This window comes from Schistocerca americana, chromosome 10 (genome assembly GCF_021461395.2).
Source record: "Schistocerca americana isolate TAMUIC-IGC-003095 chromosome 10, iqSchAmer2.1, whole genome shotgun sequence".
NCBI classification, from domain to species: domain Eukaryota; kingdom Metazoa; phylum Arthropoda; class Insecta; order Orthoptera; family Acrididae; genus Schistocerca; species Schistocerca americana.
The window spans coordinates 89559734-89574162 of record NC_060128.1 but is presented as its reverse complement, the minus strand read 5'-3'; the positions used below and the strand labels follow the sequence as shown (position 1 = coordinate 89574162).

General features: G+C 41.1%; 2 protein-coding genes across 2 annotated transcripts in view; one reads left to right on the top strand and one right to left on the bottom strand.

The window, feature by feature from the left end:
- LOC124552504 overlaps window positions 1-6572 on the bottom strand; it is a 28184-nt gene extending 21612 nt beyond the window's left edge. The window contains exons 1-4 of the mRNA XM_047126790.1: window positions 6403-6572; window positions 6062-6237; window positions 4910-5155; window positions 118-256 (exon numbers count right to left, since the gene is read on the bottom strand). Coding sequence (XP_046982746.1) covers window positions 118-256; window positions 4910-5155; window positions 6062-6070 — 394 coding nt within the window. The 5' untranslated portion in view covers window positions 6071-6237; window positions 6403-6572. The remainder of the gene's footprint in view (window positions 1-117; window positions 257-4909; window positions 5156-6061; window positions 6238-6402) is intronic.
- Window positions 6573-7046: 474 nt separating this feature from the next.
- The window catches only part of LOC124552260, an 81818-nt gene continuing 74435 nt past the window's right edge, over window positions 7047-14429 (top strand). The window contains exon 1 of the mRNA XM_047126541.1: window positions 7047-7758. The gene's annotated coding sequence lies outside the window, so the exon portion shown is untranslated. The remainder of the gene's footprint in view (window positions 7759-14429) is intronic.

The following is a 14429-nucleotide window of genomic DNA, read 5'->3' as shown; positions in this document are numbered from 1 at the left end:
TAGGTCTCTGTGAGCTGACGTATTACACAATAGAACTGTTTTAATTCTTTTTCCAGGACCATTATATGAACTTTTTCGGTAAAGCAATATTACAAAACACTCGTGTACGTCACATACCTAATGGAAGCAAAGTAGACGGATTCGTTGCTACCGAAGCGGACATTTTACAACTCCCGCACTTCCAACTCCAAACACAACTATTCAGCTGTTCTCGACTGCCAACGACATCGTATTTCTTGGTTTTGGTGTAGTATCTCTGAAAAAAAAAATGAATTGAATATTTTCTCTGATGGCGTCGCTCTTTGGATTAATATTTTTGCTTCCTGAGGTGGGTCACGTGATATTCGTTCTTGTTGGCGGTAATTTGACGTAAGCCGGGTTTACACACGCCGCACGCGTCTAATGTGGCACCACAGCTTGTGTCTTGCTGTAGTGGCACCGTCATCTACCGCTCACATGGAAAGCCATAAATTCTACATAGTTGCACAGCTTTCAGTATGGGTCAATTGAAATCATATGGGCGGGTATGCATTTTATAGCGTAGATTATGTTCTTAGAGCTGTGACAAGAGTTAAATACAAGGAATACGAAACCTAAATGTTGGATCTGAAAATAATTTCGCACAGGGATAACGCAGGGGAAACAAACACATTTATAAAAGAAATAATACTCAGAGACGAAAATGCTGTCTGCAATGGCAAACTAATCAACAGCTGGGATGTAAATATCATCGGCAGATACGCCATTATTCCAAGATTTTGGCATCTTAGTATATTCATTGACACAGGCATTTCGAATAATTAATTTTTAGTTTAACACCTGTCACATCACACTCTGAAACTATTTCCTGCGTATAAGACACAATTTATACAATGATTGGTCCCACAAATTACAAAGTTCATACAACTCGCTGTTGTGGTTAAATATATTCAGTTTATTTATTTTTTTTTTTCTTTATAGTACCTCACTTCCCAATCCGGGGCGGGCTCGAAGCAGCATATGCGCTGCTCTTCAGCCGTAACACAATGATGATACAACAGAAAACATTTAAAATTATAAAGGAGAAAATATGGCGGATAAAAATATAAAAAAGGGGGAACATAATGGAAGAGAACAGACAAAAAGGGGGCGACTGCAAATGGAGACAAAAACCTTAAAAATTAAAATTATAAATAGCCGACCAGTTGCAATGGATAAAGAAACTCTTTACTCAGGATTCAACAAATATAAATTTGTCTTCTTCAGAAGGTAACAATTTTACATTAGTAAGGACTAATGTACCATCGCAGTTTTTACAATTATTGGCATAGATCCATGTGTCAAAAAATAAAATATAGCCCTTGAATTGGGGTATGTCACGTTAATATAAAATAGCTCATGGATCTTGCAGAGCTCACAACCGAGAGGCGTACATGAGGCCGGGGGCAGGAGTGGGAGCTACTGTGGGTGTGGAGGCTGGGGGAAGGGTGTAGATATGGGGATACACAGCAGGGGAGGAAATGGGGGAATGGGTGATGGCAGGGAGGGGAGGCAAGGTGTAAGGAGGGAGGCCAGGGGCGGCACTCCAAGAAGTGACAGTGGACGAGGTGAGGGGGAGGTGTAGATGACAGTGGAGGTGGGAAGGCTCATGATGGACGGACTGACAGCAGGCAGTGGTGAGCACCGGGCGGCGTCAAACAGGTAGTCAGGCAGGTGGATGGTGGACGGATGGACGGACGACAACAGTGGTGGCGGCAATGGCGGACGGATGACAATGGCAGGCAAGTGAATACACAGACAGGCAAACGGACTGACTCACAGCAACAGGCGCTTCAACAGTGTAGATTTCACCCTGAGGGTAGCCCAGACTCTGTAATCTGATGTCTTCTAAGGAGGGGATCCAACCCTCGTGATGCAGTTTCTTTATTCACTTAAAAGTCTTTTAAGACTGAGGGATACATCATTTGTCTGAAAATATTGCACACAAACACACACACTACTGCAGAAAATTAAACATAGGTTGCTGTTCTTTTAGTTCTAGTTTGGTATTACAATAGTTGTGCACAGTGCACACTATAATTGTTACCATGTTATTTTTTGCGTATGTTCTACGATACGTTCGCTGCTTCCTTTTTACTTTCGGTGTAGTTTTGTGTTTTACTGGTGGGAGATTAAAAGAATGCGCCTCAGTCAAGAGTATTAAAAACTTACTACTTAATTGCCAAAGCATTTGCAACAAAATGCCAAAGTTTGAAGTGCTCCTTAAAAGCAGTAAAAGTCATAATAGTATAGCCCCTTTGAAATCATTGATGTTCGAAATCTTTCATTTTCCACAAAGGCCAGTATTACACTATCAAATTTCTTTGTCAAAGATGTGATCCAATATTCCGTCACATATATTTGACAAAGATCATTGATGTAGTGCTAGAAGGGGTATTACACTGTCATCATAATTTTCCTCATAGTTCAAGATGGTTGACAACTACAAATTATTAACCGCAGCAGTTGCTTGTACCACAATTGCACTGTGTGCACATGTGGTACAAAAGCAGGGAAAAAAAAAGGAAACATACTTGGGTGAAGTCGTGGGTTTCATGATGAGATGATAAAAGCATTCAACAGAACTTGTTACGTGAGCTTAGAGTGGAGGAAGTCAAGTCGTACATCAATTACTTAGGAATGGATGAGCATACATTTCAGTATGTGCTCAGTGAAGTGATTCCTCATATCTCAAAGCACAATACTCGCTTAAGAACTGCTATATCTGCAGAAGACAGACTCACTGTAATACTCCGATTTCTTGCTACAGGAGAAGGTTACTCTAGCTTACAGTACAGCACCTGAATTCCATAGTGCACATTAAGTAAAATAATACCTGAAATGTGTGAAGTAATTTATAAAGCACTAAAGGACCAATGTCTGATGGTAAATAAATGTTCAATATACTTTATGTTCATTAAGAACAATTTTTATTTTATTTTATTAACACAGCATGTACCAACTGGCATCCAAAACTACAAAACTAAAAGAGATGTATGAAGCTGATTAGGCGTTTTACAAAGTGAGGCATCCTGAGTATAAACATAGATTAAGATAGATTAAGAAGACTGGAGAGCTACAAAAAAATTATACATATACAGTGGCGGTCAAAATAATAGAGCCACCTGGCAAAGGTTTGGAATAAAGTGCACATTTATTACTTGACATGTTTGAACTATGATGGAAACCATTACAACCGAGTCACATTGTACTATAGTCAGTTATATCGATAACACAACACAAAATAATCAGTAATAATCGATAATATTCAAAAGAATACCAGACCACAGGGTCAAAAAAATAGAGCCAATTGAAACAAATATATTGTACTTGATCTCAGTCTTATGAAACGTACAGGAACAGTCTTTTTTGCATAGGACTGCATTAGTACTTCGTGGGGTAACCCTTATTTTTGAGGATTGCCCTGCACCTCTTACCCATAGAGTCTACTAAACGCCTGCATTCGTCACTACTGATCGCATACCAGGCTCTCTGGATTTCTTCCCACAGTTTTTCTGACGATGTAGCTTTTGAGCGGTCAATTCTCTTGTCTAAGATCTCCCATAAGTTCTCAATGGGTGATGCGTCAGGGGACTGAGGTGGCCACTCTAATACTTCGATATTGTGCTCTTGAACAAACTGCCTTATGATCCTTGCAGTATGCTTTGGATCGTTATCGTGCTGAAATTTCCATTTCAGCGGCATTTCCTCTTCAGCATAAGGCAGCATCACATTTGCCAAGATGTCTTTGTACATTTCTGCGTTCATTATGCCGTTGATACGGTGTATTGGACCAATGCCGTACCACGAAAAACATCCCCATACCATAACACTTCCGCCACCGTATTTCACAGTTTTTAAAGTGTACTTGGGATTAAATTCCTGGTTTGGTGGGCGGCGCACATAGACTTTTCCGTCTGAGGCAAACCTATTAAACTTGGATTCATCGGACCAAAGGATGTTCCTCCACCAAGTATTAGGTTTTTGTTCATTTCTCCGGGCAAAGGCTAACCTTTTCCGAACATTAGCTTGTGAAACATGTGGCTTCTTTCTTGCAATGCGCCCATTCAATTTTGCAGATCTCAGTAGTCTTTGAATCGTTGAGGTTGATGGTTGAACATCATGTTTGTCGCTAAACAAAATGGCTTTCAGTCGTGGTGTTGACAAAAATGGGTCTTTCTTCACTTCCCTAGTGATGAGTCTGTCTACGCGAGGAGTAGTTACACGAGGTCGCCCCCTGTTCTCCACCTGCGGCTTTGTTTGTTTTGACCGTCTCATGGCGTTCTGGACTCGTTTTCGCGAAACGTGCAAGACATTGACTATTTTATTCATGGACATCCCACTTTTGAACATCCGGAACATTACTATACGCTCATCTTCACTGGTATGCTTTGCTCTGCCCATCTAGACGAATGTAAACAAAACCACACGTCAATTTACATACAAAACAACTGCATAAAAATCAATTTAAAGGCACATGTGTAAAGCGGCTCTATTATTTTGACCCATAAGATTCTTACCTTTATGCCTCTTTTCACACGTCTAGCTCAAACGCTTCCTTTCGGACGACTAAAGATAGCAGCAACGTCTTCCCTGATGTTGTCTACAAGGGACTGACAACACGGCACTCGTGGCGATTTCGCGAACTAATAGATATCCTAGTTCTTAATCTCGTCAATAGAGGTGGCTCTATTATTTCGACCGCCACTGTATATGTAATTTATAATATGGTATTGTCCTCTTCTATACCAGCCTGCTGCAAGGCAACCTGGATATATCCAGAGGCAGACGGATGTGCTTGTTGAGTTGTCGCATGCAGAAAATCCCACCTGTCCATCAAACACCGCTGCAAACCATGTATTGTGCCCGTTATAAATTCCTCACCACTCACATTATCCATCTTATGCAGTTCAGCTGTGATGTGGGTGGCAAGAGCACTGTAGTGGTCTTCTTGGACAGGCCGGGGCAGAGTCCTGGCCATATCAGCCACAGCCTTCAATGTCCTGGTGGCCTCTACAATGACATCTGCTGCGACATCTGTTATGCCTTTCCTTCTTTTTCTGGGAGGTCGCTTTTGATGCTGGGGCTGTGGCTCACTGCATGCAACAGAAGGTTCTTGTAGAGCCTGCATTTCATGCTATAAAATAAGAGATGGAAGCCATTAGTTACATACTTCCTAGCACATACAAACATCTTATTTACAGGTACCGACAATCAGAGAAGAGTGGGAGCAAATTGCAGAGGATTTCGAGAAGGAGTGGAACTGTTATAACACTATAGGAACATTGAACGGAAAGCATATTCGTATTAATTGCCCAAAAGCTAGTGGATCTCACATTTTCTATTACATATCCTTCAACAGTATCATGTTATTTGCCATGGTAGATGCATCCTACAAATTTTTGTATGTTGATGTAGGGACTAATGGGCATGTTGGTGATGCTGGAGTGTTTTCAAAAAGCAAACTACGGGAGTGTCTCATTGCCCGATCTATTCTCAACATTCCTGAAGGCAGGAAGCTTGGGAACACAAACATTACAACTCCAATGGTTGTACTGGCAGATGATGCTTTTCCCCTGAGTTACAACATTATGAAGCAACAACCCTTAAAAGGAATCACAAAGGAAGAAAAGGTTTTCAATTACAGACTGTCATGAGGAAGAAGATTAGTGGAGAGCAGCTTTGGCTTCTTGCAAGTCATTTCAGGATATTTGTTACTACCATTAATCTGCCTCCAGAAAAAGTTATCACAATTACACTGGCTGCCTGCACACTGCAGAACTTGTTAACTGAGAGAAGAAAACACTTGTACAGTCGTCAGGAAACAGTGTCTGCCGTAGTAGGAGACTGCACTTATCTTGAGACACAAAGCGCTGAGGACCTACAGTGAATGGAACCAATAGCTTGCCAAGCTGCTTCTGGACGTCCACTACACGGGAGAGCAGTTAAGAGAGCATTTTAAGACATTTTAAAATGGCGCTGGTAAAGTACCCTGGTGAGATAATCATATTTGGTTATGTAAAATGTAAACAAATGTACATACCTCAAACATTTATTCGAATGTTGGTGTACTATGTTCACTTCAACTTTCTGTGCTCTCGATATTACAGACACTATCGCCCGCCCTGTGGCCTGGTCGAGGAACTGTAGCATGTGGAACCAGTACACTTGTGGAGTGTACGCCATCTGTGCACTGGCTCCACTTTTGATTTTCTGCATCTGTAATAATAGTAACGAAAATAATGTAGCCTAAACTACTTGTAGGTTAAGTAAACATTATCGTATGCTTCAAGTTGCTGCAGTGAACAAATTAACGCTTATCATTTGTATGTCATGTAAACTTTACTTGCATTACTAAAAAGGAAGAAATATGCCGATACGTACTTTTGCTTTCTCGTAAGAGTAACTTGTGCAGAGGCCCTTCATTTTCTTTTTAATGTCGTCAACCATGCACCCAGGCCGTATGTGACGGCTAATAATATTTTTGTAGCTCACCAATCTTCATAATCCATTTTTATATTCAGGGTGCCTCACATTGTAAAGCGCCTCATCAGCTTCATACATCTCTATTAATTTTGTGGTAGACGCCACACACAAATTGTATTTTCCGGCCATGTTTACAAACACACAACAGATGACAGAACGCTACAGCGATGCTAGCGCTCCACGTTGTAACTCATCACATTGCAGTGAACAGAAGACAAGCGACTTCTTAGATCAAATCTACAGCTAGGCCGTAGATTTGATCAAATATTTGACGATATTTGACAAAGTTCCCTATTACACCATCAAATTTCTTTGACAAAGATATTGGACAAAGAAATTTGATAGTGTAATACCGGTCACAGTGGCTCCGTTATCGTTCGGATTCCGCCGACGGCCAGTCTTTTCAATACGGAGCGCTCGCACTACAGCCGATCTTATCTCCCAAACGTACCGTCTTCGGACGACAATTGATGAAATTATTCGGTCAAATCGACCGACGTTCTCGCACGCGAAATATAGAGCGCGAGAAACTGGTAAGTTCAGTCCAAGCAAGAGTGAGTTTGTGGCAACCTGAGAATGAAAATACCATTATCTGAATATAGTTAGGAATCTGCGGACTGAAATCGGGGGTTAATACGAAATCTAAAATAGGCAAAATGTTTACTAGAAACTGTCAGCATAGATTATAACCCCTAATCCGCCGAGTTCGAGTTAACTTGAGTTCGTCAATATCTATTTGTTGTTTGATGGTGAAACCGACGATGATAAGTTGTTTTTATGTTTTGTATTTACCGATTGGATTAGTATTGCGACTATTGTGGCATTATTATTTGCAAATAGAAATATCTTAAATGTTTTTGGGCTTCTGCATGCCCTTTGTTGGTTCAGTTAACAATTTGACAGCTTTGGAAAAGTTGTTGAAGTCAGATCTGTAGCGAAAATGTTAGAATTTTAAGGTACTTGTTGTCTTTGTGTCGCCACGAGTGTGTTTAGAACACAGAATAAATTTTTATCCAATCCATATTTGTTAGGCGTTTACCGTATTCCTAACGTTAAGTTCTTGAGTTTTCCTCTGGATGGAAAAGTGTGGTAGAAGACGTCAGCGGGAGTGACGTGACTCACAAGAGCAACGTTGTGCAATGGACAGCAATGAGGAAACCAGAAGAATAGGCCTATAAGGAAATACACCTCTACAATCGGTTGATTGCTTCGTAGTTTAGCAGCAGCAATGAGGCGGACGTGACAGGATGTGAGGTACTAGAATTTCTACATGTGCATATGTAACCATTTTCGTCAATCAATATTGTTTATTTTTTATTTCTGACATTATGGATAATGGAATGTAGTCGAATTGAGTCGGGTGATGTTCAGGGTATTAGATTAGGAAATGAGACACTTAAAGTAGTAAAGGAGTTTTGCTATTTGGGGAGCAAAATAACTGATGATGGTCGAAGAAGAGAGGATATAAAATGTAGACTGGCAATGGGAAGGGAAGCGTTTCTGAGGAAGAGAAATTTGTTAACATCGAGTATTTATTTGTTAGGAAGTCGTTTGTGAAAGTATTTGTATGGAGTGTAGCCATGTATGGAAGTGAAACATGGACGATAAATAGTTTAGACAAGAAGAGAATAGAAGCTTTCGAAATGTGGTGCTACAGAAGAATGCTGAAGATTAGATGGTTAGATCACATAACTAATGAGGTGTTGAATAGGATTGGGGAGAAGTTTGTGGCACAACTTGACTACAAGGGATCGGTTGGTAGGACATGTTCTGAGGCATCAAGGGATCACCAATTTAGTATTGGAGGGCAGCGTGGAGGGTAAAAATCGTAGAGGGAGACCAAGAGATGAATAAACCAAGCAGATCCAAAAGGATGTAGGTTGCAGTAGGTACTGGGAGGTGAAGAAGCTCGCAGAGGATAGAATAGCATGAAGGACTGCATCAAACCAGTCTCAGGACTGAAGACCACAACATCATGTTTTACCTAAGACTGTTACCAAATCTTCGAGTGCAGTTGTTGACGAGACAAAAGATAGTTCAGGTGGCAAATCAGTTCTTTATCTTATGAATCAGAATTTTGACTGAAAAGGAAATCATAATCCGAATGTTACTGCCAGAAACTTACGGCAGAATGGCAGAAGTGATTTGTTTACTGTTTCGCCCGGACGTTTTATCCGAAAACTTTGTATTAATGAATATAACTGGTGATGGATATTTACCGTTGCCAAAGGTTTTCGTTTCGTAACATTAGAACTAAGGGTCGACAGAAGCGTTCGATCCCACGCGGCGGCTTTGACCCGTGACGTAATGGTGTTGTGGTGTGTGACGTCATGACGGCGCGGAGTTTGGTTTGTCAGTCTGGCGTGTTTGTAAATGTCGTCGGATATGGTTTGTTGGGTCCTCTGGTGGTATGTTCCGGGCTTTCGTTTGTGTGGTGTAATGGGCTCAGTTTGCTCTTGCTCATTGTTCAAAATTGTTTGTAGTGGAATTCGTTTCAGTGAGTTAACGATTTTGTGGTTTTGTGTGAAGGTTAATTTAGTTTTGTTCGCTGTACGTTGTGTGGTAATTTTAGTAAAATTAATCGGTTGTTGTTTTTGTTCAGGAATGGATATGACGGATAAAATTAACAGTGCGCGTCTGAGCGATGTGATGGGGAACACTCCTTTGGAACTGATCAAGTTTTTGCAGCTTTTTCTGTCTAATTGCCGAGATTCCGTAATGCTCTATTCGTGGCGAAGAAATGAAGTTTGCAAAAGTGCCGGCGTCTCAGACCTTGGACGGTTATATGTGGCGCTGTCCAAAAGACGACATTTGGCGTTCTATACGGCGCGGTTCCTGGTTCGGGAAGTCTAGGTTGGGCATGCGCGAGATTGTACTGGTGACTTATTATTTTTGTTATAGATCTCCACACAGTTTTTGGGCGCATGAGACTGGTGTCAGAGAGAGGAATGTACTTGATTGGTTTTCTTTTTGCCGTGAAGTGTGTTCAGAGTTCATTAAGTACAGGGGTAAGCGGGGGGGGGGGGGGGGGCATGGGGTTGTTGTGGAGGTGCACGAGTCGCAGTTTGGGAGAAGGAAGTATGGGAGGGGTAAGTCTGTGGTTGGTCCCTGGGTGTGTGGGGGGGGGGGGGGGGGGGGTGTTCTGAATGTGTTTTCAGGATTGTGGGAGAGGTCCAAGACGGAATTAGTGGGGTTAATTGAGGAGTACACAGAACTGGGGTCCACAGTAGTTTGTAGTTTCAGATGTGTTTTCTTCATATAGAGGGTTGGGTGGGAGGAGATTCCATCATTTAGTCATTAACCATAGCTTAGAGTTCAAAAATTATGAGAAGGGGGCTTGCTCAAATACAATAGAGGAGATGTGGGGGCTGTTAAGTCAGTTCTTGGGAGGGGGAAGAGGTGCTCTTCCAACCTTCAGTCTCATTTAGTTGGGTACTGTTGGCGGAAGAGTGTCCCTGAGGGCTGTTGTGTTTTTCAGTTCTTTTAAGGGCTGTTAGTATATAGGCCGAAAGTGGTTGGTTAGGGTGGTTTGGGGGCGGGGGAGTGTGTTGGTTTGTGTTTTAGTTGTGGAGGATCTATTTTGTTGAAGTTTTTGTTGAGTTGTAGTGTGTGATTGGGATTTTTTTATGTTGCATTTGGTTTTTGTTCATGGTTTGTGTGTGTGTGTGTGTGTGTGTGTGTGTGTGTGTGTGTGTGTGTGTGTGTGTGTGTGGTGGCCAACCTAGTTCGTGGCGCCGGAACTTTTTTGTGGTAAGTTTTTATTGTTTTGTTTTCAGTGTCTGTGTTGTGTGTTGGAGTCTAGGGAAGTCTCTTATTGAAATGAAATGTGTGGCTGTGAATGCTGGTATTGGTATCGGGATATGTTTTTGAGCTACATAGGCCAAGGGAAGTGTTCGATCCCAGTTTATGGGATCAGGAGCTGCTGTTTACATAGGTCAAGGGAAATGTTCGATCCCAATGTGTGGCTGTGAATGTTGGTATTGGTATCAGGATATGTTTTTGAGCTACATAGGTCAAGGGAAGTGTTCGATCCCTATTTATGGGAATGGGAGATGCTATTTAACTATATAGGTGAAGGGAAGTGTCTGATTCCAGATGATATTGTGTTTAGTGGTATTTGGGGAGTTTTGTGATGTTGGTTTTTTCGTCATTTTGTGTGGTTTTTTATGGGGGTGGGTGTCTAAATTTGTTTATATTTAGTTTGTCCCCACACCAACAACCCCCTATTTCCCACACTTGTCCCATTAGTGTCATTAGGCTTTTTGTGGAAAGTGTGTGTGTTTGTTTTTCAATGTATTTTCGTCCTGATAATGTGTACGTAACGACTTTATCTGCACCATATTGGAATCGTAGTTTATGGTCGTTTCCGCCATACTTGTGACGTCATGGGTCAAAGCAGACGGGCGGGATCGGATGCTTCCGTATTTCTCAGGAGTTTGAATGGTCACTAGCAAGCATGCTACTGCGACTGTTGGCGTGTCAAGAAAATGCGGCGAAGTGGCTTGAATTGTAGACTTTTAAGTAGCGTACGCAGTGAAATGCTTGTATCGTCCTGCATGCCATTCTCGACATTTTTTGGCTGACCCATACCTACTTTATTAAAATTATGCTCAGTAAATTTTACAAATATGTGCTTAGGAAGTAGCTTCTGAAAATCACATAGCATATATTTCACACCTGTTATTACATTGCACTGAAAGAAAACTGCTCCAAAACCAGTATTTCAAGAGTGTCACTGTGAATGAAGTGTTCAGTAGAGGACAAACCAGACGCTGTGAAAGCTATGACTTCTTAAATATTTCGCGAGCAAGTCCATATGAAGGCATTCTAATTTAACTTTATTGTACAGGCGTACATATTCCATTGATAATTTGAATGATTTCTTTAATCAACATTTTGTGGAATGTGTCAGTGCTCACAATATGTAGCTTATACATGATTAGTGCTAACAGCAACAAACATTTTTTATCTGTGTTCATGTAATATACATAACAGCCTAGTTTGTTTGTAGACTACCACCTACCAGTTCTTTAAAGAAAATTCGTTTGTAGGATCGAAAGAGTTGTCCAAAAGAAATCATTTTATATTAGATTCAAAACTTAATTATTTGAGGAGCTCAGTAACAAGCTATTACTTATTCAAGTTTCCATTAATGTACACACCTAAAAATATGGAGCATCTTCTACAAGCTATTTCATTTGTGAGTATTGCTCTATTAGTTGTATATAACTGAATGTAGTGGTTTTTTTCTCCAGTTTAGTTTTACAGTGAAGGTTGTTTTCAGCACAAGGGTGACTGTACGTGTGCTGCTGTGTGCTGTTTTCCTGTTGTATGAATTGTACAATTCCCTTTGTGTTTCCCCCGACCCTTCTGTCACCCTGGGGTTAAAGTCCTAACTTTTAAGGTGCAGTGATCATTACAAACAGCACCTCTGCCGCATCAACTGATCATAGTAGTTATGATCTTGGGTACATTTTCAAGCCAACCGTGTTGTACAATATGACAGACAGACTGAAATATTTTTCATTCGATTTTGTAGGAAAATTATCAATTATTTGTTACATGCGGTGCTCAATTTTATTGGTAGAGTGCATGTTTACTGAAAATGTTGTCAGCACTTTCATGTTATGATATGGTGAAAGTTCAGGCGGAATGTTGGTGACAGTCACTTCCCTGTGATGGTTTCCAAAATTACCACCGGTGAAAGTGTAAAATATTTGTACCTAATACTGGACATTCAATAATTCTCAACATTCTGCCTGAACAATATTCCTTAGCTAAACAGATGGACAGAGACTACTATGTGGCAACTATGATTTCACAAAAAAAAAATAAAAAAAAATCTTGGTTTGCTCTTGGCAAGAAATCTTGTACTCTGAAAGCCAGCAAAGTTTCAAACAAATTTAAAAACTTAAAAACAAAAGGGCATTGTCCAAGGGCGAACCCAGGATCTGAACAGGGGGAGGGGGGGGGGGGGGAGGTCATACTAGTCTCAGGAAACAAGGACTCGAGACAACATACAGCACTTCTTATTAAATAAAACAGTAAACCAGTGAAAAACTGCTTTTAATAAACATTTTAAACACAAGAATGGACTTGTACAATCCGAGAAAACATGCAGCATTTCTTATTAAATAAAAGAGTAAACTAGTAGAAAACTGCGAATATCTTCTAGGGGAGGGGGGGGGAGGGGGGCAGCTGCTCCCCCCTGCCCCTCGCTGGGTATGCCCGTGGCGTTGTCAACCTGCCTCAAGGCTCAAAGATCCTTTTGGGATATATGTTCTGGTATTGTGAATATCTTTTTAATTAAGTAGCTGTTCTACATTAAAGACCATGGCCCTGGTATCATACACAAGAAACTGGCTGCTAAAAATGCATTCAATCTCAGGGCTTAAGGTGGAATGATGATGATCTTGGATGAACACTCGAATTTAACATTTCTTGTGAAGTGTGAATATTGCCATCAAAACTGTGTGTATTTAGCAGTGAGACAGCAGAGTTTTCTCCCCTTCTTTCTGTAAGCTTAGAGGCACAAATTTGTTACAAAACAAACTTAGTGCAAGGATCTGATGCAAATTGCCATATCTTGCAAGTAACCGAACCAGACAAATGAGTAGTCAGTATACTGGAACGACTACACAGTATTGTTAGTTTTGGCAGATGTTATGCAGAAGAAAGTATTCAACTCCTCTGAGTGAACCCATTTATAGAAAACTGAAGGGGGATCCAAAGGGAAAGAAAATCAAATCAATGGAAGCACTGCTAAAGCAAACTAAAATGAACTTCAGCATTGTCAGAAGACCCATCCCACAAGTTCCATAGACACCAAGGATATGTGGTGTACAGAAGGTCTGCAAAGAAGCTTTGCCTTTATTGCCCATTGTGAATATTATTAATTCACCAGTCTACAGTCTAGCAAAAGACTGACTCCAAAGCATTGACATTTGGTGAGCCTCACAGATTTGTATGTTAAGGACTCCACCCTTTTGCAGCACTTCTAGAAGAAAAGTGTTTCTCGGCTAGGGAGCTATTGGTCAGCTTTGGTATGAAGTCTTCACTCAAGAGTCCATCAGGGTCAGACAATGAGAACGTCTTAGAGCAATGCATGGCACCCAATATCTGCAAGCTTGTGCGCGACTGTTTGACTGTCTATTTCTACATGTACATCTACATCCATACTCCGCAAGCCACCTGACGGTGTGTGGCGGAGGGTATCTTGAGCACCTCTATCGGTTCTCCCTTCTATTCCAGTCTCGTATTGTTCGTGGAAAGGAGGATTGTCGGTATGCTTCTGTGTGGGCTCTAATCTCTCTGATTTTATCCTCATGGTCTCTTCGCGAGATATACGTAGGAGGGAGCAATATACTCCTTGACTCTTCGGTGAAGGTATGTTCTCGAAACTTTAACAGAAGCCCGTACCGAGCTACTGAGCATCTCCTGCAGAGTCTTCCACTGGAGTTTATCTATCATCTCTGTAACGCTTTCGCGATTACTAAATGATACTGTAATGAAGCGCGCAGCTCTCTGTTGGATCTTCTCTATCTCTTCTATCAACCCTATCTGGTACGGATCCCACACTGCCAAACAGTATTCAAGCAGTGGGCGGACAAGCATACTGTAACCTACTTCCTTTGTTTTCGAATTGCATTTCCTTAGGATTCTTCCAATGACTCTGTCTGGCATCTGCTTTACCAACGATCAACTTTATATGATCACTCCATTTTAAATCACTCCTAATGCGTACTCCCAGACAAATCATGGAATTAACTGCTACCAGTTGCTGACCTGCTATTTTGTAGCTAAATGATAAGGGATCTGTCTTTCTATGTATTCGCAGCACATCACACTTGTCTACATTGAGATTCAATTGCCATCCCCTGCACCATACGTCAATTCGCTGCAGATCCTCCTGCATTTCAGTACAA